Source organism: Ambystoma mexicanum, chromosome 13, assembly GCF_040938575.1.
Source record: "Ambystoma mexicanum isolate Mex_15411 chromosome 13, UKY_AmexF1_1, whole genome shotgun sequence".
Taxonomy (NCBI): domain Eukaryota; kingdom Metazoa; phylum Chordata; class Amphibia; order Caudata; family Ambystomatidae; genus Ambystoma; species Ambystoma mexicanum.
In genome coordinates, this window is record NC_090938.1 from 325,911,068 (window position 1) to 325,937,374 (window position 26,307).

The window sequence follows — 26,307 nt, forward strand, 5'->3', positions numbered from 1 at the left end:
AAAAACAAGCGTGCACCTAAAAAGTTGTGGAAAGGTCTCAAAAGTAAGAAACATAACACAACAAGAAAAACATACATAGACAGAACACTGACATAGTGTGTTAGAACAACAATATTTTATTGCATGGTGACTAGAAGTCCCAGATTGCAAAATAATACGGCCCTGAAATATTTGTATTTATTGTTTTATATAGCGCCTTAATCCAAGGCGCTATATAATATTGTAACATGGCCAATTGGAATCTGAAAAGAAACATGGCCTTCCTGAATACATCTTTCTGAGAAAATGTTGTATATATAGATTCGAATAATCCTCTAACCCAGTCTTGCAAAAAAAAGTTTTTAAAAAATAAATAAATAAAGGATGTTAGTGGATAATGCGTCAGCACTGGGGATATCACCAGGATAATATTGCTATAGAGTGACGCTTGCTAAACTAAACCAATCCCCTTCTTTACATCTTTACATGTCAGTGTGTCTGCCTGCATGACAAAACTTTTAAAGTGCGTTTTTTTTGCATATGTTTAGGCATTTGGCATTGATGGGCCACCTGGTGGGCAAGTAACGATGCCATCAGTGCCAAACACTTAAGCATATTCAAAATACAGGGCGCACCCGAGAGCAAGACAAAGCAGCAATTGCCGGCAAGTGCTGCCAGCAGCCCAGTGCAGGACGCTCTGTGCGACGTGTAATGGGCTTAACAGCAATATAAACAAGCCCAATTACACGCGCACAGACGGTCCAACAAGCGGACGAAAACCGCGACAAGCGACCTCCAAATATTATAAGCGACTTTGGGAAAAAACAAGCCCAAAGTCGCTTATAATAAGCAGACCTGGCAACACTGGAGCCTTATTTCATGTGCCTTCTTTTCGTGGGCTGGCGCTCGACTGCCGGCGAGATACGATTGGCTTGTTGTAAGAGTAGCAGCCAATCCAGAGGCTTCAGGAATCAAGGTTGCAATGCATGGGGCGGCCATATTGGAGTGTGGCAAACCTTGTGTTGCTTAATGGCGATTTGAGCAACAATACAGCAGTTTGAGCAAAAAGCAGTGTTTTTCTACGGCAAAAGGCTGATGCTTCGTGGCATACGAAGGGATTGCAATTGTGGTGGCAATTAAATCGCGGAATGCATACAATCCACGGGGTGATCTTGGGCTGAGTAGAAATGCCCAAAAGCTTACCTTTACACCCAAGCAGGGTGAAGGTGACAAAAGGAGCTGCTCCTGCAGCCTGGACGAATGCTACCAGAACTCCAGCTCTGTTGAAGAGGGTCTGAGGCTGTGAGCTCAGTGAAGTGTTGTGTTCACACCCCCTTGAATGCTCCAGGCCAGGAAGCAGGCAACAAGGTCAACTACAAATGGAAGACTTTAGCTTACGGCCTACCAATGTGAGATGATGGTCTAATTGGGAAACAGGGAATAGTCTGACAGGATTCAAACACCTAAGTTTTGTTTCACGTACATGCTGCTAAAGAGCCAAAAGTCCAAGCTTGCAAAAGTATTCCAACCAATCAATGGTGTTGAGGGACAACTTAATATACACTGTTGTTTAGTCCGCTATGATAATTACTATACATATTTAGAGGTAGTTCAAGGTGCACCATACAGATACGGGGTAGCCAATGATGCACTAATCCTTATATGTTCTATCAGTAGATATGTTACCTTAACCAATCCCTTCCCTCAATAGGTTTTGTATTTTGCCACGTAGAATGACATCATAGATGACGCATAATGAGGTAAGACCTCCATGTAATCAAGTTAAGTTGGGAGTGTACAGGCTCGGGAGGATAGCTCAGCGGCAACGTGCTCGCCTTGGAAGCAGGACGACACGGAGCAACACAGGTTCCATCCCCGGGTCCGCACTTAGAAACCTCTGGGTATTAGGAGCGTTATAAATAACCTATCATATCATACAAGCATTAGTCTAATGCCTGTGAGTTCTCCCTGCTTTATTAATGAAGAATAAAGTAGTACTTTGCCATATTCCTCGAGTCTGTCCGATTGTTTGGTCTGAGATCATTATTGTAACTCCATCAAGCACAAAAGATGCCTCAATGGGCTAGAGCACACTTCTCTTGCTATTTGCAGATGCCGCTGTGCAACTTACTCAAATAGACTTAGCAATGCAAAAACAAAGGCAATGAAACAAAGACCAAACGGCCTGCCTTCAGATCACCACACTCTGCAAAATCAAACCCTTTATCTCCCTGTACTACCTCCGCACTGTGGTTCATACACTAATGATCTCCTACAATGACTGCGCATATGCCCTCTTAACAGGGCTTTCAGGAAGGCATATGGCCACCCTCAAGGCTGTCCACAATGCTGCAGCCTGGCCTTATTATAGGTGCGCGCAAATTCAACCACATCTCTCCCTCTCTGGAACAGCTTCAACGGCTCCCCCTCCCTGCCAGGATCCTAGTCAAAACTTCTTGCATCATCTACAAAGCAGTCTTGAATGGCACTCCAACATAACTCTTGCCTAAACTCCACACCTCTGGAGGCTCTTGTGCCTCCCGTAACAAATCCATCAAAAGGCTGGAGTCAGAGATAGCCCCGCAAAGTCGGAATCAGCACTCCTCTTGCCACGCCCCCGCCCTCTGGAACTCTTACCTGCTGCAGGTTCAAAATTCTCCTTCCATCATCCAGTTCTGTGAAACACTAAAAATGTAGCTCTTCTATCAATGCGTGCCACACAAATAAATCCATGTGTTTCCACACTACGCTGGCAGCACTGCTCTACTGTCCAAAAACGCCATGCAAAGCACAGACATACAGACCTTGCAAAAGTGCTCTGCTGCTTTTGAGCTGGGTTTGCAATCTAAATAATGAAATAAAATGGCGATGGGCCAGCTAAATACTCCAAGAAGAGTTTTTGGTTGAATTGTAGTGGTTTAGGGGTAGTATCTCACTTTGATGACAGGGCAGTCCATTTTGATAATAAAGCAGGCAGGTGGAAAGAAGTGGGAACACATTGAGCCAATCTGCTAGCAGGGTTCTAGCAATGGAAAACTTGGGGAGGCCCCCTTCCCCACACAGTCCCTTTATGTCTATCAATAGGGTATCAACAGAGGTCTGTCTCCTTGGCTAAATATGGTGCTGAAGTATGGGGCTTTGCACAATGATCCATTGTGAATGTAGCTGAAGATTCCTTCCTTTGAAGCCTCTTTTCACTGTCGAAGGGAGCTCCAACCAGACGAGACCTAGGTGTGTCCTACCACTGATTGTATCACCCTCTTACAAATTGCAATTGGATTAGGCTACGAGATAACCTAGAGGATAGAGAATCCCAAACCAGATTAAAAAACAGGTTTGACTTGGCTGCTTATTTGAAGATGTTGTGGCTGGCCTGAGTGAAGAAAACTTTGTATGTATTTGGCTTTGGACTCCTGTGAGAGTTTCCAAATACGACTATTAGGTATTACCCAAGGGAAGAGAGGGAAAGATTATGGGATGTGGGACGAAAGACAATGGGCCTCATTACGAGTCCGGCGGTAACCGAGCTGGAAAAAACAGCAGGTTACCGCCGGACTCATATTACCATTCCGCCTCCGTGATTCCTGGAATTACCGGGTCATTACGACCCCGGTGACCCAGGAATTCCAGAAGCGGAATTCTGTAAGTCCCCATTCCCATGGAGTCCCATAGGATTCCATGGGAGTGGGGAAGTGGAAACACTGGCACCATGTTGTAATGATGCTGGTGTTTCCATGTCCGCCTGCAGGCGAGTGCTGTTAAACCCGCCAGGTCAGACCTAGCGGGAGTGACACCTCCCGCATGCAGAACTCGAGATCAGCCGGTCCGGAAAGAACGGTGGTGGCGGATTTACCACCACCGTTCTTTCTGCACCGGCTGACTCGTAATGAGGCCCAATGTTGGTGAAACTGGAAAAATGCCCCATGCTGCCCGGGTATTTCCAATAGAACAATGTGAATAGGGGTGGAGGCTTATGCGTCTTTGAGTAAACAAAAGGAGGTCAGGAAGCTATTTATGTAGTTTACATTGGGATTCCTCCCTTGGGACTATCTATCTGCTAAGTGGAGCAATGCGCCTAGGACTAATATCTGTGAATGAGAGCAGAAAAATGTCATGACTGTGGTGCACTTCCCATTCTTATGCCCATGTTATCGCAGATGGAGATAGAAGAGGCTCCTATCTCTCTTTAGGTCCAACAATATTAAAAACTGTTAGGGGGCTCTGGCAACTGTAAAAACACTAAAAATGGGAAGGTAACATAATTTAATAAATGCTTACTGCACCTTTGTATGAAAGACGAAGGGACTTTGCTTTCTATATTTATGGGTGTTAAGACAGATATGGAGAGCAGTGATAAAGGGAAGTGGGGTAATTTTACATTATTACCTTGGTATAGTTATGCCTTATTTTATCAATTGTTGTCTACAAATTATATTTTTAGTCTATGTCCATGATATCATGTTTTTTCATAATGCATTTGCTTCTGCTACACAGAACGGTGATGATGATAATGAGAGAAAGTGAGAGAGAAAGGGAGAGTGGGAGAGAAAGCAACAAAAATGGTAACAGAGGGCAAAAGAAGAAAAGACATATGAAGTGTTTCAGAAGGAGCCTAGAGAGAGGGTGACTGTATCTGACTCAGAGATTGTGCCTGAGAAAATAGGACTAGGATGAAGGAGAAGTACTATTCCAAAGGAGAAGGACAGTAATAAAGTAAAAGAACTATTTTGAAGGACAATGAAGAAGATGATGATGAAGGACTGTGGTGAAGGATAGTGACGAAGGAGAAGGAGTGTGATGACAGGTTATAACAAAGGTGAAAGACTGTGACAAGTATTAATGAGATCAAGGAGAGTGACTGGTAGAGGACTGTGTTAAAGGAGACCAACTATGATGGACAGGGATGAAGGAGAACGCTTGATGAAAGACTGTTGAGGGTGGAGGACTGTGATGGAGATAGATTGCTAGGGAGGAGACGGACTGATGAAGGGGAGGGGCTGTGTCAAAGAGAAGAACTATGATGAAGAAATGTGAGGAAGAACAGTGATGAAGGCCAGGTCTGTGATGAGGGAGACGACTGTGATAAAGGTGAAGGACTCTGATTAAGGAGGAGGATGTGCCAAAATAGAAGGTTGATGATGAAGAACTGTCATTAAGGACAGTGATGTGGGAGAGGACTTTGATGAAGGAGAAGACTTTGACAAAAGAGGGGACTGTGATAAAGGAAAAATTGAGATGAAGGGAAAGGACTGTGAAGAATTCAGACTGTGATGAAGGAGATGGACTGCAACGTGGGAAAAGGAATTTTAAGGAATGGGAAAGACCATGATGAAGGAGGAGAACTGTGATGAACTGTGAAGAAGAACTGTAAGAAAGGACTGTGATTAAGGACAGGACTGTGATCCAGAGGACTGTGATGGAGCACTGATGAAGGAGAAGGACTGTGATGAAGAACTGTGAAAAAAGGATTGTAACAAGAGACTGTGATGAAGGACAGGACTGTGATGAAGGAGGATTGTGACGAAGAACACAGACTGTGAGAAAGGAGGATTGTGAAGAAGGACAACTGTGATGAACAAGAAGAACTGTGATAAAGGTGAAGAATTGTCGTGAAGGAGAATACCTATCATGAAGAAGAAAGTCTATGAAGAAGGTGATGAAGGAGAAGAACTCTGATGAAGGAGGCCTGTGATGAAGGAGGAAGGCTGCAATGAAGTGCTGATCAAAGAGTACGACTGATGAAAAAGAAGGGATGTGATGAAGGAGGAGGACTGTAACAAAGGAGGACTCTGGTTCAGGAAGACTATAATGCAGGAGGAGGACTGCAATGAAGCACTGATCAGGGTGGATGTGATGAAGAAGGAGATGGACTGTGATTCTAAAGGACTCTGATCAAGGAGACTGTCTCAAACAAGTGCAATGATTAGGACCACAGAGAAGGACTGTAATGAAAGACAGACCAAATAGACTGTGATGAAAGAAGTACTGTAACAAGGGACTATGACAAAAGAGAAGGAGTATCATGAAGGACTGGGATGAATAATTGTAACGGAGAAGGATGACTGACAACAAACAAGTACTGTGGCATAGGTTGTGGACTGTGATGGAAGACTGTAACAAAGTGGAAGTACTGAGGAAGCAGAAGGTTTGTGATGAAGGACTGCAGTAAAGGAGATGGATTATGATTAAGAACTGTTGAAGGAGAAGTGCTGTGAAGAAAAAGAAGGCCTATGACAAAGAATTGTAATGAAGAAGAATTGCTGTAATGAAGGGGGAAACTATGATGAAAGATGAACACAGTTAAAACTAATAAATATCAGAAAAATGCTACTAAAGGCTGCTGACAACAATAGTATGAGATTTTGCTGTCCAGTTAATCAAACATGAGCTACCTATCATTGATCTAGCCAGATACAATGGGTTCACCAACAACCACAGTGAAGACAGTAAATAATCTAGGGGTTGTTTTTGATCCCAACCTCTCCTTCAACCAGGTCAATGCAGCATCTAAAAACTCAACTGCCATCTTCACATGCTGAAAAGGAACTCTCCACTCCATAGCAGAGCGATAATGTTGGGGCCTTAGTGCTGGCCCAGATGGATTATTGTAACATATTATATGCAGGATGCCCAATGAATACTTTACAGATGCTCCAATTGAGTCAACTCAAGAAGCACATCTGGTGCTCAGTCCTACTCCTACAGGAGAGGATGTGCCACATATAGATGGTGAAAAATTGGTGGCCTGCAATTTATAGAGTAGGGTAAAGTTATCTTAATTGAAACTTAATTTTGAAAATTGATTCCATGAAAGAAAACATATTAGAAAAATAATTTAACAAAAATGGAAAACAATAAACAAGGTGGTACTGTTAAAATCAGCATTACAAACACTATTAGAAATGACACACTCAATCAAATACATCTGATATACAGTGCAAAAGTGTGAAAGAATTAAAATGCAATAAAACCAGGTGCAACAGACCTAGTTCATCATAATTACAGAAAAAAATTGCAACCTAATAGTGAATCATCTAAATCAGTATTGTAACTAAAATTAATGTTAAGTGAATATGCTTTTATACTAATATATATGTGACTTGACTATACAAAAGGAGGTCAGGAAGCTAGTAATACAGTTTAGATCGGGATGCCTCACTCTGAGCTTTCTAGCTGCAGAGTGGAGCAATGTGCCTCAGGGAATATGATCAGAAGACTGTGAAAGTCTGGTGCACTTCTTACTCTAATATCCACATTATCACAAATGGAGATGGAAGGAGCGCCTAACCCCACTTTAGGTCAAACAATAATAAACGACAATAAGGGGCTCTGAAATACTGCACATCCACTAAAGGCTAGAGGGTGACAGAGTTTGTGACCAGCTATCTCACTGCACTCTGTCAAAAGGAGAAGACCTGTTATGAGGAAGAACGATTTTCAAGAAAGGAGGACCCTTGCTCCTAAGAGTTATGGGTGTTACTAAGAAAGAGATAGGGCAAGCTCTAAGAAAGGGAATTGGGGGATGTTTTATGGAATTTGAAATTTGTATTGCTCGTGTCTTGGTATGCTTATGTCTTATTTTACAAGTTGTCATCTACAAATTGCATTTTTAGTGTATACATCTATGATATTGTGTTGTATTATAATGCAATTGCTTTTGATACACAATAAAGTGATGATGATGTTGGGAAAGAGACATCAAGGGAGAATGTGAGAGAGCAAGAGAAAGCAACAAAGCGGCTCACATGGAAGGGGAAGAGAAGAAAATAAATATGAAGCGTTCCAGAAGGTGACCACTGAGAAGGAGATTGTAACTGGCTGATGAATCAAAAGGTATCGGGCAAAGAACTGTGATGAAAGAGGACTGATGAAAGGCTATAACAAAGGTGAAGGACTGTGACAATGGAGAAGGAATGTAATGAAGAAGAGTGACTGATGAAGCTCTTTGATGAAGGCGCGCAACTATGATGGACAGTGATGAAGGCGAAAGACTGATGAAAGACTGCTGAAGGAGAAAGAGTGACATAGGAGCAGAAAGACTGACAAAGGAGAAGAACTGTGGTGAATGACTGACAAAAGAAATGGACTTTGACAAAAACGAAAGACTGGGTAGAAGGACTGTGATGAAGAAGAATGACTGGTGAAGGTGAAGAATTGTGACAAAGGAGTGTGATGGAGAATTACTGAGGAAGGAGAAGGGCTGTGTTCATGGAGAATGACTGTGACCAATGAAAAGGACTGTGACAAAGGACTGATGAAGGAGGACTGTGATGAAGGAGATGGTCTGACAAAGGAAAGTACTGTGGCAAAGGAGAATGGCTGATGAAAGACATATGAAAGAAAAGACCTGTGACAAAGAACAATGACAAATGACAAGGACTTTGATGAATTAGAAGAAGGACAAATGACAAATGAGGACTGCAATGAAGGATAAGGGCTGTGATGAAGGAGATGGACTGTAAAGAAGGAGTAGATCTGTGGGGAAGAATGAATAAGAAAGGAGGACCGTGGAATGAGGACTGTGATGAAGTAAACAGACTGTGATAAAGCAAAAGAACTATGATGAAGGATAGGACTGTGATGAAGGAGAGGACTGAGAGAGGAGGACAGTGATGAAGTACAAGGACTGTGACAAAGGAGAAGAACTGTGATGAAGGAGAGTACTGTGAGGAAGGAAGCAGACCGTGAGGAAGGAGGACAGTGAGGAAGGACTGTGATGAAGGAGGACTGTGATGAAGGAGAGAGAATGTGATGAAGGAGAAGGACTGTGATGTAGGCGAAGGAGAAGAACTGTCAGAAAGGAGAAGACCTGTCATTAGGAAGAATGACTGTCATGAAAGGGAAGAACTGTGATGAAGGGGAAATACTGCTATGGAGAAGGATTGTGATGAAGGACTGTGTGAGGAGTCAGAAATGCGAGGCAGGCAGACAAGTAGATAGAGTTTTCTCACAATTAGGCATTTTTATTTAAATAAGTGTGAGTAAAATGCCTTACTTTCCCTAACCTAATGAGGATTTCCCTGCCAATGAAACTAAGACTAAAGGAAAACACCCTAAAAAGGATTTATGTCCCTCACACTTATATATACACAACAACACATATAGGTAGTAGATGGGCAAAAAAACTCAACGATGTAGTAATTATTTGTAAACATAACTTTGTAATAAAGTATCCTTGTAATCTGGGTCAGATTTCCCTTCCCGGGGTGAAGGCAGGGTTTTTAGATCCAAATTCCAGTCAAGAAAGTTATTTTTAATGTCCAAACTCTGTTTCAAAATGCAACACAAAGTTCTCTTCACTTCATAATTCTTCCATTTGGCTGTAGGATCAAATGCAACACAACACTTATCATTTTTCCAATGTGATTGTTCAATATTTTCACAATTTGCTGCTACAGCAAACCAAAAGACGTTGTCTTCCCACTCTCTGATTGTTCAATACATCTTTCCTTCTTTGCAAACAATATGATTTTATCAGGTACATTTTTTATTGTAGTTAAAATCATTACACTCTAGTGACCTAGCCACTTTCTTTCTACCACAACCTTCAACCACAATGCAATACTTCAATGCCTTCTTCCTGATTCACTAACTGGCAGGATTAACCACTAAAAAGGCCCTTTCCTGGTATACACGCCTGCCAGGATACAAATCCTCCTACTACAAGTCCTCAGTGGTGAAGTCTACTTCTAACTTCATAAAGGTCTTCAACTTTCAACAACATTGAGATTCAAAACTTCTTTCACAAGGGCATAATATACATTGATGCCATCTGTAACACTGATTTGTCTGTCACATGCAATGCAGGTTCATTTTCTCTCCCCCTTGATAATTATGATAAGGAGGGCTTGTTCATGCCACCTTTGAGTTCTTTCTACTCCACCAATTAACTTCTGATAATGTCTCTGATTTAGGTTTCTCTCTTTAGGAAAAGGTGTTTCCCTCTTATTATTGCCTTTCTTTGGCTTAGGCAATGTTGGTTCTCTTGATCAAGTATAGCCCCCTCTTTACTTTAGCAACAATGAATATACTTTTTCATCTTCCGATTTCTCTTAATGTAAGAATTTGTCCAAAAGTGCTTTCATTTATTAATTCAGTATTCAAAATGTCTGTTTCCAGCCATCGGTCTGCCACGGAGCACCCCGTGGTCACCTCACATAGGCCAACTCAACGCTTTTTCTCTGTGCTTCCTTCCGACCCACTGCTGTTTCAGCTTCTGCTTCTCGCGTCAGGATTTAAATGTGTGACTGCTTCTGTCACACCTCCACTGCTCGCACCTTCTGTGCAGGGAATCCACTCCAGTGCGCGCCAGCCACTGAAGCACTGCACAGAATTGGGTGAGCTCCTCTCTTCCACAGGACAGTCAGCATCCACATTGCTTCCTGCTGCACGTTCTCTGAACTTCAAAGTCAGAACTCTTTTGACTCTCTTAGGACCATAATGCAATGGAAATGTTGTTCCGGGGTCTTCTCTCTGCTTCCACTGCTCACATGGCTGATGAGTTCTAATGGCCTGCACCTGAAGGGGTCCTAAATACTCAAAAGTGCTGCTCAGGTGTGGGTCATTAGAGCTACTAGTCTGCGCATCAGAGTTCTATACCTCTGAGCTCCTCTTCCTTTTCCCAGTACTTAAAGCATTATGGGATTTGAAGTCCCTAATGTTCTTGTTCCTATTTTGGCCACATGCTTCAATTTTACAATAGGCTCTTAAGATTTTGGGATCATTAGGGAAGTTAGTTATAGGGTGTTCCCAATTTCCCTGACCCCTGCCCCCCCCAACCATTTTGATCTTTCCACAGAACACCACCCCTAGGGTCAGGATCAGGATGTTCCTGCCTTTCTGTGGCCACATGAGAAGGGTCCCTGGCCAGGATTTTTGGGATGATTAGCTTTGATTCATTACAATTTTGAGTAAGAACGACTGAGATGAAAGAGAACTGTGTTGAAGGAGAAAGACTGTAACAAAGGAGAAGGACTGTAATGAAGGAGAAGGACTGTTAGGAAGGACTGATGAAAGAAAAAGACAGAGGAAGGACGGATGGAGGACATAGACTGTGACTTTGAAGGACTGTGATGAAGGGGAGGATTGACAAAGGGCAAGGACTGTGACCAGGGGGAAAACTGTGTTGAAAGACTTAACAAATAGAAGGTCTGTGACAAAAGAAGGACAGTGACGAAGGAGAAGGACTGCGACAAAGTAGAAGGACTACGACAAAAGAAAAGGACTGTGAAGAAGGAGAAGGATTACGATGAAGGAGAAGGGCTGTGGTGAAGGAGAAGGACTGTGGTAAAGGAGGACTGTGGTGATGGAGAGGACTGTGTTGATGGAGAGGACTATGATGAAGGAGGGCTCTGAGGATGAAGGTCTGTGATAAAGAAAAAGGACTGAGCTGAAGGAGAAGTACGAAGATGAAGGCGAAAGACTGTAACACAGAAAGACTGAAAAAGGAGAAGGACACTGACGAAGAAGTACTGCTACAAAGGAGAAATGCCATAAATGAGACAAACCATTGTGAAGAACAAAGACTATGATGGAGAACGACTGTGATGAAAGACTAGGATGAAGGGATGTGACATAGGAGAAGAACTGTGTTGAAGGACTTAGCAAATAGAAGGTCTGTGACAAAAGAAGGATGACGAAGGAGAAGGCCTGCAACAAAGTGGGAGGACTACGACAAAAGAGAAGGACTGTGACAAAAAAGAACTTTGACAAAAGAAAATAACCGTGACAAAGGACTGTTGACGAAGTACTGCGATAAAGGACTTGACAAAGAAGGAGTGTGATGAAGGAGAAGGGCTGACAAAGTAGCACTGTGATGAAGGACTGTGACAAAGGACTGTGAAGAAGGAGAAGCACTATGGTGAAGAAGAAGGACTACAGTGAAGGAGAAGGACTGTGGTGAAGGAGAAGGACTGTGGTGAAGGGGAAGGACTGTGGTGATGGAGAGAACTGTGTTGATGGAGAGAACGGTGATGAAGGAGGACTGAGGATGAAGGTCTTTGATAAAGAAAAAGGACTGAGATAAAGAAGAAGTACAAAGATGAAGGGGAAGGACTGTAACAGAAAAAAGAAGGCTGAAGAAGGAGAAGGACACTGAAGAAGAACTGTGAAAAGGAGAAATAAAATGAGAAGAACCGTTGTGAAGAAGAAAGACTATGATGGAGAATGACTGTGATGAAGGACTATGATGAAGGACTGTGACATATAGAAGAACTGTGATAAAAGTGAAAGTCTATAATGGTGGAAGGTGAAGAAAGAGGACTGTGAAGATATGGACTATAAGGACTGAAGGACGGTGGAGGTATACTGTGAATTGAAGGACTTTGATGAAGGGGAAGGACTGACAAAGCACAAGGACTGTGACCACTGAGACAAACTGTGAGGAAAGACTGAGCAAGTAGTAGGTCTGTGACAAAAGAAGGATTATGATGATAGAGAATTACTGTGGCAAAGGGGAAGGACTGTGACAAAGAAAAGGAACTGTGACATAGGACAGTTGAAGGAGGATGGCATTGAAGGACTGTGACAAAGGACTGTGATGAAGGGGAAAGGCTAAAAAAGTAGCACAGCGATGAAGGACTGACAAAGCACTAGCACTGTGACCAGAGAGACAAACTCTGATTAAAGAATGAGCAAGTAGAAGGCCCATGACAAAAGAAGGACTATGATGATGGAGAAGAACTGTGACAAAGGAGAAAGACTGACAAAGGTGAAGGACTGTGGTGGGTGAAGGAGAGGGCTGTGATGAAGGAGGACTGTGGGGACCAAGGTCTATGACAAAGGAGAAGGGCTATGATAAAGGAGAAGAGCTGTCATAAAGAAGAAGGACTGTGATGTATGAGAAGGATGAAAATGGAGAAGGACTTTGATGGAGAAAGCCTGATGAAGGACAGTGAAGAAGTAGAAGAACTGTCACAAAATAGAGCTGCCATGAAGGAGAAGAACTGTTGGGAAGGAGAAAGACTATGATGAAGGAGGACGTCCGTGGTGAAGGATTAGAATGAAGGACTGTGATAGAAAAGAACTGTGATGAAAGAGAAAGTCCAACGTGAAGGACTGTTAAGAAAGAGGACTCTGAGGAAGGAGAAGGACTGTGAAGAAAGAGGAGGACTTTGATGAAGGACTGACAGATGAGATGACTGTGACTCTGAAGGACTGTGATGAAGGCAAATGACTGTCAAAGGACAAGAGCTATGACCACAGAGAAGAACTGTGATATAAGCCTGACCCAAGAGAAGGTTGTGACAAAAATGGACTGTGACAAAGGACTATGACAAAACAAAAGGACTATGACAAAGGATTGTGATTAATGATTATGACGAAGGAGGATGACTGACAACTAAGAGGTATTGTGACTTAAGAAGAGGAAGTTTATAATGAAGGACTCTGAAGAAGGAAGAGGAATGATAAAGGAGGACTGTGATGAAGTACTATTACAAAGAAGAAAGACTAGGACAATGACTTGATGAAGGAGAAGGACTGTGATGAAAGCGAAAGAGCTGTGGTTAAGGATACTGGGCTGTGATTAAGAAAACTGACTATTTTTTATTTATTGTTTATTTATAAGGCGCACTGTTATACAGCAAAAATTGTGTTTCCAGGTGCCACAAGACAAAAGAGGGAGGGGGGATATGAGATATAAAGAACAATAACGGTCCTACTAGGCCTTATGACATTCGGATCGTGCAAGTGCAGTACAAAGAAGTGTAAAAGAGGAGGAGGGGAGTGGTGGTGAGGGGGATAGGTGACAGACAGGGGAGAGGAATAAAAAAGCTGAGGGGGATGGAAGAAGGAAGAACGGCCCAAGTGCAAGGCCAGGGGATGCCAGGAGGAGGACCCCCCCTCTAAGTGAAAGGTAGTGGGGCGGACAAGGATCGGGAGGGATGCCCAACCCACCAGACTGGTTAGGGAAAGGGGCCCGGGGGGGTGCTCGTATAGACTGGTCCTGGAGGGCCTGGTACCATGTAAGACTCATAAGGGACCAGGCCGCCAGTCACAACGACAGAAGAGGGCATTGGCAAGGGAGGATGAGAGGAAAGGAGGTAGAGAAGAGACGGGTCTTTAGAAGCTTCTGGAACAGAAGAAGGTCCGGCGCAAGTCTGAAAGGGGCAGGGAGTCCATTCCAGAGGGAGGCACCTACTGAAGAGAGCACCCACCCACACTCTCTGCTTGGAGAAGCATCTGATCTGCAGAGAGTTGGAGCTGGAGGACCGAAGGGCTCTAGCCGGGAGGTATTTAGGGAAGGCAAGTTGGGTTTAGCAGGCCCTAGGCCCCAGAAAGCCTTGTGGATGATGCAGAGGGCCTTACATTTGATCCTTGCAGCCACCGGGAGTCAGTGGAGACATTTTAGTGCTGGAGGGATACAGTCTCCTGGCTTGAGGCCAATGATGAAAGATGAATAGATCAGACAAATGCTACATACGATTGCTGACAACAACACTGAGAATTTGCTATACGGTGGGCTATTCAAAAGCCACCTATCTTACATCTAGCCAGATTCCATGGGTACTCTTTCATCCACAGTGAAATCAGCAGTGAACCTAGGGGTTGTTTTTGATTCCTCCCTCTTCTGCCACAAGGTTAATACTGTATCTAAAAACACAATTAACATATTCACATGCTCAAAAATATTTCTCCACTCCGTAGCAGAGTGGAAATTGCTGGGGCCATAGTGCTGGGCCAGAAGCAGCATTGCAACAGATTATATGCAGAATGCCAGTTGAATACCTTACAGCTGCTTCAATTGGTTCTGAATTGAGAATCTGGCGATCACCCCCACTCCTGCAGAGAATGTGCCACAGGGAAAAGGTTGGGCTGGGAGTTCAAGTTAGGTTATGTTAATATGCTTTTATACTAAGCCACATCACCACCGTAATGGTAGTATCAGAGTGTATAGGCATGCAAACCAAGATGTTTGGTGGCATATTTGCCCGAGTTTCTCTATACTTTGTACCCCAGATCAAACTGCAGAATGTTAATTCTTTGACTTTCAAGCCTGAGACAAAAGTTAGACAATTAATAACGGTGAATGTTGTTGGTAACACTATTGTACATGCCACCTTTGGTCTAAAAAAAGCGGTAGTTGGAGTGTGTATGAAATTGTGTTAATCTTTGGACACAATGCACCTCACCTATCCACCCAACATACCTCATTGCTCTTGATTCTGTTCACCTCAGCTTCCTCTTCCCAGAGCAGTTTACCATCTGTGGAAGAAAATATGGGTCAGGCTGCATGCATAGAATGACACTATAGTTTTTGCTGTTACCATGGCAAAGGCTGGTGATTGAAGATGGCATAATCAGATGATAAAATCGGGAGACACAAGAACACCAGACTAACATAGGCATGCACAGCTACCAACTGATCTGTTGTCACAATACGTCACTTTAAGTCAATACTGTTTTTTTTAGCTAGCAACACACTTTCATATTTGGAACTGTAGGCATGTGAGCATAATGAACAGTTTGGGTTTTATTGTAGGTATGGGATAGGCACTTGCCAGGCACTGCCATAGTGGTATTAACTGGCTTTTGATGGTAGCAAAATGGTGAGAATACCTAGTCATCTAATAGCAGTGCCTGGCAAATGCCTGATACGTATACCCGAGCCAAAACTGTTGACTTTGCCAATGCTTGTTTTTAACAGGACTTCAGTGAAGGACACGCATAGAGCTTATAAATCGAATGGCTGGAGGCAGACTGGATTTAGACATTTTTAATTGCCAGGAGTGTGTTTACTGCTCCAATCAAGCCATTAAATCTCAGAAGGCTGCTTTGAGAAAATACTGGCAGGCACTATGAGTGCACAGTTTGATGGTAAGGCTTGTTTAAAGCAAGCTGAAAGAGTTGAAATGAGGCAGTATTCTGGGCAGCGAGGGGCTGGAACTGGGTGGGAATGGCCACAGGGATTAGCATGGCCACGGGCAGTCAATGGGTGGTGTGAGACAGGCATGGTATCAAGAGAGACATAGGGCCTCATTCCGACTTTGGAGGTAGCCATGCCGCTATTTACAGCATGGCTACCACCATACCGGGTCCGGGTTCCCTGAATGGGGAAATACCGGGCCATTACAAACTTGGAGGGCCTGGTATTTCCCCATTCAGGGAACCTGTACCCGGTACATCCCCATTCCCATTTGAGCCCCATAATGACAGGCCCGTTGTTTGCATCCTGGTCTGCTTGCGGGACCCGCTAAGGATGCCTAGTTTTACCAGGCGCCGTCAGTGGGTCCCGCGAGGAGACCTCGTAATGAGGCGTTAGGGGGTTAACGGGGCCGCAGCTCTACCGGCTCCGTTAACCCCCCACCGCCAGGGTCATAATGACCCCATAGACTCAAAAGCGTTAGTTTGAAAACCTTTATTTACTAAGGTTCCTGGGTTTGTGTAATGCCCCACTGGCCGTAACTTTAGAGGGGTAATTCCCTTAACTGATGTTTCTAATGGCCGTTGTTGTCAAACAGTCCAAAATAAAAGTCTGTCTGTGACTAAACCTATGCTTGTACAAAAATGTGATACAAAGTCGTTTTTATGAAAAGAAAAAATAGTGGTTCAACAAAAAGTGGGAAACCAAAGTTGGTTTCAGGTGGTCTTCTCACCAGGTACTGTTTGATCAATGTCAAACAAATTAGTTCAATGAACAGGGCTGTTCGTAAAACCTTCATAATAGGACCCTTGTAGTTACTCCAACTACCTTCAGTGTCTTTTAGTTTCTTGGGGTTTCCTTCCGCAAGCTTCAGTTTATGCAAGTTTCAAAACACCATGAAAGAAATCTAACAGATCCATTGTAAACTTCTCGGGGTTCCCTTCCCAACGCTTCAGCTTATTCAAGTTTAAAAAAAACCTGGAAAAATGCAACACAGTTCCTCTTGGAAGCTTCAATCTTGCAACACTATAAAGAAAGCTAACAAGTCTTCAACTTAGTCGGGCATCTTAGGGTTCCCTCTGCAAGCTCAGGTCCCGTCCAACTTTCAGGCACAAAATCACTGTTATCAGGATGCTTTCTTTGATAGGCTTTTCAGGGTTCCCTTCCCCAAGCTTAGACCTCTTCCAGCTTTCAAACAAACAAACATAATGTATCACAAGTCCATCTTGATTTCAAAGGGTACCCTTTCCCCAGGTTTAGGCCTCTCTAATTCAAAACACAAATGAAGCTGGTCAGAATGTACCTTTTCCTTATTGACAGTCTTTTCCATTCACCATCCTTTAATGTGGTAGAATCAGAGGCTTTCGAAAATGCCAGGCTCTTTGCTTTTTCTGGGCACGACCACTCTGACCCTTTGCCACTCTCTTGGTTTTGTTCCTTTCATTTCAGATGCTTCCTGCACAACTTTACTTCTTCTTTCCTTCCCGTGCACATTTGCACTATTTTATTCTTGCTTTTCTTATTGGGACCCTGGCACTTGTCTTTCACTCTTCTCGTGATAACTTTGTGCCTTCCTTTCTGTTTCTCTTTTATTGTGCCCCTGGCACCTTTCCTTGACTTTTCTCGTGCCCCTCTCTTCTCCATCACAGGTCACTCACACCCTTGTGCTTTTCTTAACTTTCTCTCTTCAATCAGTCTTTCGCTCGCTTTCCACTCCGATCTGCTTTTTCGCATTCATTTCTTCACCGTTCTGTCACTTGTATACTTTCTACTTCGATTTGCTTTTAGCTGCACTTTCAGCTTTTAGTCTTTCCTTGACATTCCGTGCTGCTTAGACGATCTGTGTCTTTCTCTCGCTCCGCTCTCATCCGAAACACATGCTCCCAAAGTTCTCTCACATTCTCCTCGAAACTCACCGGGCAGCGCCGCATTGAGAGGCGGTTCCTCCAGGAAATGTGGGTTTGAAGTTAGGGTCTCACCACCTGCCCCTCGGGCACCCTTGGGGTCGGCACAGGCCCCAAGGGAACAAGCACTCTCCTGATCCTGGCCGGCACTGTAGGCAAGGCTCCCTCGCCATGCTGCAGCCCTTAAGCCACACCGGGCCAGTGTTTCCACACGCCGTCCTCCTCCAGCTTGCAGATCCTGCTTCTCTCCGCTTGTGGGCTGCATTCCTAGCTCGCTCATTTCTTTGTGCATGTCCACACCTTTTAAAGTGAACAAACCAGTCAAGTGGAGTCAGATTTGAGTAGTTACTATTGAATGCCTGACCATGCCTGACTCTCTTAGTGGGACCACCTGAGTTTTTTCTAAGGTAGGTCTCCCCTACTCTCCCCATGGTATCCCTATGGGTAATCTTTACTGATCTTAGTTGCTTCCTCCTCATCTCAGTATTTGTTTGAAATGGGGAGGGGGAGATAGGGTGAGACTGTGAGCACCCCCTTGAGGTTAAGGGAAAGAAATTAGAAGTGTAACCATATTTAGATTGCGTTCTGATCATCTTATCAAGGTCTTGACAGGGGGTATATGGAAGTCTCCTGATTCGATCTTCCCCTAAGGAGGACATTTTCCCCTTCTTTGTTTCTGCCAATGCCTTATGTGTATAGGGTTCTAGGTGGTATTCCCTATGATTTGGAGAACATGAATAGATCTTTTCAGTGCCTGATTTTGTGTTACCTGCGCATTCCTGCCTCTTACTCTTGGGTTCCAACTCTTTCCCTTCTCGCCCTGGGGTCATGACGGATAGAATGAGCTCTAAGGATTTTGCTCCCTGCATTTGGGTCATGGGAATCAAGATATCCCAAGAAGGCATCTGGGACTTCCTCCTCCACCACTGTCCCATTGCATACAGCGTCTCTCCTAGGATACTCTAATGAGGGAAACCCGGTCTACACTGCTCAGATGATCCTCCCTCGCTTGTCCACCCCCAGAATTGGGAGCCAAAAGCAATGGCCCTCCTCTGGCCACCTGAGTAGAGGATTCTCTGGGTCTACATGGGAGAATACCCCTAGGTTTCTCCCAGTGGGCAGATAAAGAAACAACACCTTCAAGCTGTGTCCCTCCTCGTATGCCATTTCTCCTTATATGTACTCTAATGCAATAGATCTCCTCCTAACAACTAACGAAACTACCAGTCTCAGACTCCAAAGTGACCAGCAGGACTGGTTGAATGTGACTTCTATAGCAGAAGGCTTATTGACAGCTGTAGGTATGCTTGCTTAGTTCCTCCATACGTTCTGATGGCACATTTTCCTTAGCCTGTTTAAGCAATGTATAATTTCCATAAAAGAAGCAGCATTTTCTTAAGGTTAGAGAAGGATATCAAGAAGTATTATTCCTCTACTGTATGAGAGACCATGATCCCGACAAATATCAGACTTCCTAATTGTGAAGGCGAAGGCAGTGAGATACTGGCAAGCTTAATTGGGTTCAGCAACTGGCAGTGTGGTATCCCCTGTGTAGTGGGAAGCCCTCAGGCTATATATCACCTTTGGTAAAGTTGCATGACTTAGGGCTAGACAGTAGATAATTCAACCTTATGGACCTAAAGAGTTTTGGAGGACAATATGTTAAGGAGGGGAACACAGGCATGACTAGATGTCTACAATGGCACACATAGGTCAGTGTTCAACTTTGTTTCTCAGGCTTGTATCACCTCTCTAGCGGCCTGCATTGGTGATGCAATGCAAGCAGTGTGTGCTAAGTCTTAAGCATCCTTTCAGGATTAATTTGGCATGCTTTACAAATCCCACTTTAATGCAACATAACGTGCTGACAATATTTGGCTAATACTCTACATCCCCACAGTGGTGGGGGAAGCACATTCTGCTTTCAGACGAGAGAGGTGGGTGCTGCACAATTGAAATCAGCTGGACCGCCTACGTAAGTACTTTTCTTGTCTGTTTGTGGAGATGAAAGTGGCTGCTTTATCAATTTCGGGTAGGTGATCGAAGGTCAATCAATTTTACAGCAGCTCTGGGGCAGCAGAGGGGAGAGGTATATATTGTTGGTAGATGTGCAATATCATGTAATTCAGTGGCAGATGTGTGCAACAATTGGTTTAATGGCAGCTGAAGTGTCTAGCAATCGTTTTAATGAAATCAGGGGGGTAGTGAGTACAATAGATGGTGAGACATAGCTTACTCGAATATGCAGTAGAACATGCCATATACCGCAAGACTCAATGAAACAGTTGGTGTGTCGGCCAATTGCAGAAACATACCTATCTTGGTGGAAAATCCAAAATACTTAGTTTTGCAAGAAAGGTGAGATAGATTGGTGTTAATAAGAGAACACTCTTGTACCCATGCCCAGGGTGCATTCAAATTAAGTTGTAGAAGTGAGACAGAGGTTTACTTCTGGTGAACTGATATGAATGCTGTTTGGTGGAGCAGTGTGATATACAACTGCTTAAGGCAGAAGCCTTGGCTCTCTGCTTCACTTTACAACCTGTGACAGCACCACCCAGGTGGCATCACATATTTATTTAGTAACACAAATGGGTCAGAGCTCTGCTTCACAGTCAACTTGTGGGAGATGCAACTTGGTTGTAGTGTGTGGGCATAGGGCAGGTTGGTGGTGGTAGGTGTACACATTCCAGCTTTGTGTTTGCTGGGGTCTGTATTTTTCCAGCTGTGGGGCAGTAGTTGGAGATGTTCCATATTGGATGCATTGTGAAACATGGTGTAGCTTGGTAGAATTGACGAGATATATTTTAGCTTTGGGCAGAGATACAGGGAATTTGCTGCATATGAACGTATTGAGAGGAATTACGTATTATTCAGATTGATGGCAAGAGTGTGGAAGTGTTCTGCTTGGTAGCAAACGTATTGCAAGGGTACGAAAATGGGAACATAGCATGCTGATTACCTACCGGGACCTTTCTCCAAGAAGATGACCTTTGACTCTGGAAGGAAGTTGGTGCCAGAGAGCACCAGCTCCTCCCTCCCATTGACAGAGCAGGCTGTGATGTTGTAGCTTTCCACCTGTGGTAGCTCCTGTGCAGAGCGTTGAGCTGCGAAGTTGAGAAAGACATGTAGGAAAGAAAGAGAAAACAGTTATCTTAGAATTGCAGAGTGACAAATACATCCCTCCTTCTAGCGACCAAAAGATTTTCCTATACTGAAAACATTAGGACACGCATAAGGGATAATTTTGATGCTGATGGATTAGCAGTCAGAAAAATCCCAATACATATGTTGCGCGTCAGTCATGGAAACAGGGGCATGTCCTGGTTTTCCAGGCTGGACAATGCAGGTGTAAAGCGGTGATCAGTAATGGTAGCTTCCATTACAAACATTCATCCTTGCTGAGGATCTCTACAGATTCCACCTGCTCTTTTCACATGCGAAAGAGCGGGCTGAATCTAAGGGGACCAATGTGTGTCCACCCACGTCAAATGTAAGATGTTGGTGGAAATGTGGGAGGAAACTCATGGAGCGTATTACCTGCCAGGCATCCACTAAGCGGTAGTAAAATATCCACTTCATGGATATGGAAAAGCTTTCAGAGTGTGTGTACACAAGGGTTGTCTAGCATCTGTCATTGTTCGGTAGCGTCAAAGTGCGGTAGTGTGTGCATGGAGTAGAATATTTATTTAAAACGCAGCAGATTAACAATCAATGGAGTTTTTGTGGAAATTGAAAGCCCCCAAAAATATAGAATACTGGATTATTCTAGCATTTGAATACAGGCTCCACCTACAAGAAGATCCAAGGAGCCATAAATAAGACCCTTCTACTCCCCCAATTCAGGATTCATGTCAACTTTCCAGGAACAAAGAATGTGTGTACCAGCAAATGTGAATGAAAGGTTACTCCAGATAGATCCTGGTGGGTGGGTGGGAGCCTAAGCAACAACATGACTGGTCTTGCATCTTAGAAGTCCAAACAAGTTAATGTTAAGAACAGTTTTAAAATGCTAACTTTCAGTCCCATCCTTCAAAATACGGATGATGGCATATCAAGTCCAGTCCTTCAGGACTCCTAATTTATTTTGTATTTAGGTGTTTTGTTGCTTACTACAAGCCACCGTGCACTGACCTAAGACCTCTTGCCCATTAGACTTGGCCAATAGATGAATCCTCAGTAGTCAAGAAGAGAGTAATAGCAGAAGGCCTCCATTTGGTAGAGCCTATTCCTTCACAGTGAGGCTGGGGGCAGTTGCAGTCCAGTGCTAAAAAGGCAAAGGGGCAAGCTAGTTCAAAGGCTCATGTTTGCTGTTGAAGTTAAAAATAAATGTAAAATGAATACTTACAAAAAAGAACTCTTAAAGAATCTTGCATGGTGGCAGTGATTTATCATAAACCTCTGTTTATGGAAAGTATACACTTGCAGTGCTTTAGGTAACTAGTTATTCAATCCATTTTCCAGTTGATTACCGGAGTTGTGACTAGAGAGATATGTTTGTGGGAATGTAGGATACATGCACCAATATAAGTGATGACTTGTGGATTAATTGCTGGGAATGCTGGATTCATCTCAAAAGAGATTACATTTATTGTGTCACTCGACTCTCAATGGCAGTTGAAGGGTTTTTATTAAATACTCGAAAAGGGGCACACTAAGGGCCAATCCCACTTGTGAGTCCTGGGTGGTTTCCTACATAGCCATGGTTTCCGTAAGCCTCCTGATACTCACTACAGATGGATAACCCCAACTGCCTAATAGCGGACGAGCTGATTGTGATGGTATAAGTGCAAACACCCTGACTCTCTCTCCCCCTCTGGGAACAATCTAGGTGAATACTAACCTAAGTCTCACAATAAGAGTATTGTTAAGGAAAGGTGCCTTTGACGCACCCTGATCTCTCAGCCCCTTATTTGCACACTTGTATACTCCTTGCCTGATGTTCTATACTTCCTTTCCGTCTTATACACTCTCCCCTTTCTTCCTCCTGCTCTCCTTCTCTCTTCCCTCTCACTTCTCTTTCACTGTCCCTCTGATGCACTCCTTTCTACTTCTACTGTCCTTTACTCTTTGCCACTATTCTTCCCTCTCTGCTCTACTACTTTCGCATCTACACAGTACCACTCTCCCCTCTCAACACTACTACTCTCCTCTCTCCAGGCTACTACTTTACACACCACACACAACTTGCCATACAGCCACCCCCCCTTTCACTCTTCCAGTCACTTTCAATCTCATTCACCATCTACTCTTCCTCTGATAGTCTCACCCACTCTCCTTGCATGCATTCTCAACCCAAGCACCACTTTCTCCCACCAACCAATACTCCACCTTGCACACACTTTCCACAATTCTCCAAGCTCCTCGACATCGTCCGTCCTTTATCCGTTTGGTCTCTTCGTCCTCTTTCTCCTCCCTGGACCTCACCTGAAGAACCCACACTGCCTTGACTCCCGGGTCCCATTTTACCCTCTCCCTTAGCCATCCATTTGTTCTTTCTTTCAGCTGGGTCACTTGACCATCCACTGCCTAACCTTTCTCTATGGCCTGGGTACAAGTAGGCAAACACATATAATAGGCTTTAAGCCCTACCGCCATTTTGTACACAGGTCTGACATTTTGAAATGGTGGCCTACTTATAATACATTCAATATCAAAGTTGGCATCAGGACCGAATGGAGTGTCTGCAGAGCTGGTTTCTTATTGGGGACTGCTCAGTGACTCTGCTGAAGGTAGGAAACATGTCACAGTTTGTGTTGCTCAGAGTGTCTTGCATGCCCACTTGATACGCGGGCCGTTCTGCAGTCCAGTTTAAGGTATGATCAATGCCACAGTCCGGTCCAAGTAGAGCGTTGGGACTCCCGGCACAATTTGGGCCTTGCTCTGCAGTCCTGCAGTTCCTCGCTGCCCCTTTCCCAGTTGGGTTTTTCACTCTGTCCTGCACTGCCAGGGCATCTGCCAGGGCATCTGGGAAATGTAGCCCTATTGGAGAAACTGAAAGAAACTGGCCAGAATGGTGCATAACAATTAAGGGGCAGGAAAAGGTGGTAATCTGTTAGCTGATCTAGGTTTGAGGGCTTTGGGGGTGAAGTGAGAAGCTCAGAGGAAAGGGAAGGGCAGAGGGAGGAAGAGTGGCTGCAGGGAAATAGATGCTTTGGTGTTAGAAAAATTGTGCATAAGACACTAAAGTGGAGGATAGTGGAGAGGGAGTTCAAAATGTGTTGAGAGAGGCCAGGGGCTGAAAGGTAAGAAAGAGGAAGATCTGGGTCTCATCAGTGAAAGGGTGGTATGAGGAACCGGAGGAGGTGAGGAATTTGTCCAGGGAGGAAGAACAGAGGCAAAGAATAATGTGCCTCATCCACATTCACTGGGATGTGATGTCAGAGTGGGGTCAGAGGAGTTAATGTTCCATGAGATGCAGAAGTCAAAAAGTGTTAAAAGGATGAGCGGTCATCATTGGTATCCTCTTTCGAGGCCCTGTAAAAATCCCTCTGCATCATCCACAAGGCTTTTTGGGGCCGGGGACCACACTATCTTCTGCAACTCTCTCTTACAAAATACTCTCCCTCTAGACCTCTACATTCCTCTTGCACCAACTCTCTGTGTGTAAAGTGTTTTGCCAAACAGAGAGGAGGAGGTCGTTCACTTTCCTCAGATGGATCCCTCCTATGGAACAGCCTCCCCCCTCCCTCTTCATCTTGATTAGGACCCTCTTAAGTTCACAAAAGCACCTTAAGACTTTCCCCTTTTCCTCCTCCTTCCCCTCTTCCCTCCCCTGCTAATCTCACAGTTGCTGTGATTGGTGTTTTGGACCCGTATGTATCCTCAGGGCGCATGATCACTCACACTCAATCTCCCTAGCTTCTGTCTACCCTCAGCACTTGCCTCGGCACAGCCTCCGCACTGGAGACTTGCACTTTTCCACCCAACGTGGCTTCTGGCTGCATAGCATTACCATACCTTGCACTTCATCTGTGGCTCACCCACGAGCACAGACACCCCAGTACCTACCCCACTGCCCTCTTCCTTGCTTCACTTGCACATTCTGAATACTCACAAGGCCTAGTAGGTTCAGACATCCCTTCCCCCACTGTATTTGTTGAATATTTTAATTGTACTGCAATCCCATGTTCCCTCCCTGTTGACCTGTCAGCACTTTGAAACTTAATGTATTTGCTGTAAAAGCGCCTAACAAGCCAACAATAAATACATAAATAAATAAATGCTGCTGTGAGGTGAAGATGAATGAGGACAGATGAGAGGATGGAGTGGGCAGAAGAGACAGGTCAAAGGTTAGTAGGGTTTTTAGGATCACCAGAAGGGTTAGTTGCTGTTTTCGAAGCAGGTAAGGTAGGCAAATGTTTCAAGTGAGATTGAAGAGCGAAGAGAGTTAGGTGTAGGTAAGAGGTGCCAGTGTCTTTATTGCTGATGAAACAAAAGAGTACAAGATGGGATGCCTCACGCAAAAACATTTAGAAGCGGAGGAAGGGGAGAAAAGCAGTGCAGTGAAAACAGTGGGAGTGAGAGAAGGGCAATTAAAGTGTCACGATTTTAGAGATTGTAGAGGAGTAGTGACAGTGCAAATTTCTAGGCGAGGAAGCAGAACTCGAGCTAAGATTAGGGGAGGAGCCACCATAGTGGTGGTGGAAGAAAGGTTGTGTGGGTGGAATCCAATTGTGGAAATAAGCTTTCACATAGATTTATGAAATATGTAATCAGGGTGACAAGAGTGCCCCAGTAGGCCATAAGAAAAGGGGAGTGGTGTTTGCACAAGTTCTGTATTTAGAGATGCATGTTGGCCCTGAGGCCTTACATTTACAGAGAACATACAGGGATCTGGTAGGGCTAGCTATGATAAAGTTAAGAGTAGGTTAGTGGTGTTCAACGAGAGTGATGAGGGCTATGTTTAACTCATAGAAGTCTTGCTTGATAAACTAATACCGGGCTGGAGAGATGGTGCGTAGAGGGCATCTGACTTCAGCTAGATAGGAATCCAAGCCATACAGTTTGAAATGACTTGTAGTTTAAGGAGTGTTTATGGCCTGGGGTGAGTGGAGGTGGTGCCATGAGGTTGAAGTGGACTGAATAGTCCAATGGGGAGGGATGGATACAAAGTGTAAAAGAGGTACAAAGGGTGTGTGTGGATGGCAGTAAGGCAAGGTCAAGGGTGTTGCCACGGTTATGGATTGGTTGGTCATTTTTATTTAATTATTTATTTTCATTTGTAAAGTGCCGATGGGCATCAGGGAGCTGTTGCGAAACCAGTTACACACAAGACAAAAAGTACTTAAACATTGCCTTCCAGAACTTGAAGGCAGGTAGAGCATGAAACAAGATGCCAGAAGTTTCAAAAACTCAAGTCTCATATTCAAGTTCTAGAAGACAGGTAGGCAGTCTTTAGGCAAATAGGCACGTTTTTAAAGTCTAACGGAATCGCCAGTAAGAAGTTTCTGCTCTTAAGGCAGGTGGGAGGGCGTTCCAGTGGATCGTTGCAATGGTCGGGATACTGGAGCCTCCTCCTCAGGCTCTTTTTGGTTTTGGCAGGTCTAATTGATGAGCGTG

General features: G+C 44.1%; 1 protein-coding gene across 1 annotated transcript in view; it reads right to left on the bottom strand.

The window, feature by feature from the left end:
• NFATC4 (nuclear factor of activated T cells 4) overlaps nucleotides 1-26,307 on the bottom strand; it is an 889,306-nt gene that overhangs the window by 65,841 nt on the left and 797,158 nt on the right. Inside the window, exons 6-7 of the mRNA XM_069633813.1 lie at nucleotides 20,712-20,852; nucleotides 15,128-15,183 (exon numbers count right to left, since the gene is read on the bottom strand). Coding sequence (XP_069489914.1) covers nucleotides 15,128-15,183; nucleotides 20,712-20,852 — 197 coding nt within the window. The remainder of the gene's footprint in view (nucleotides 1-15,127; nucleotides 15,184-20,711; nucleotides 20,853-26,307) is intronic.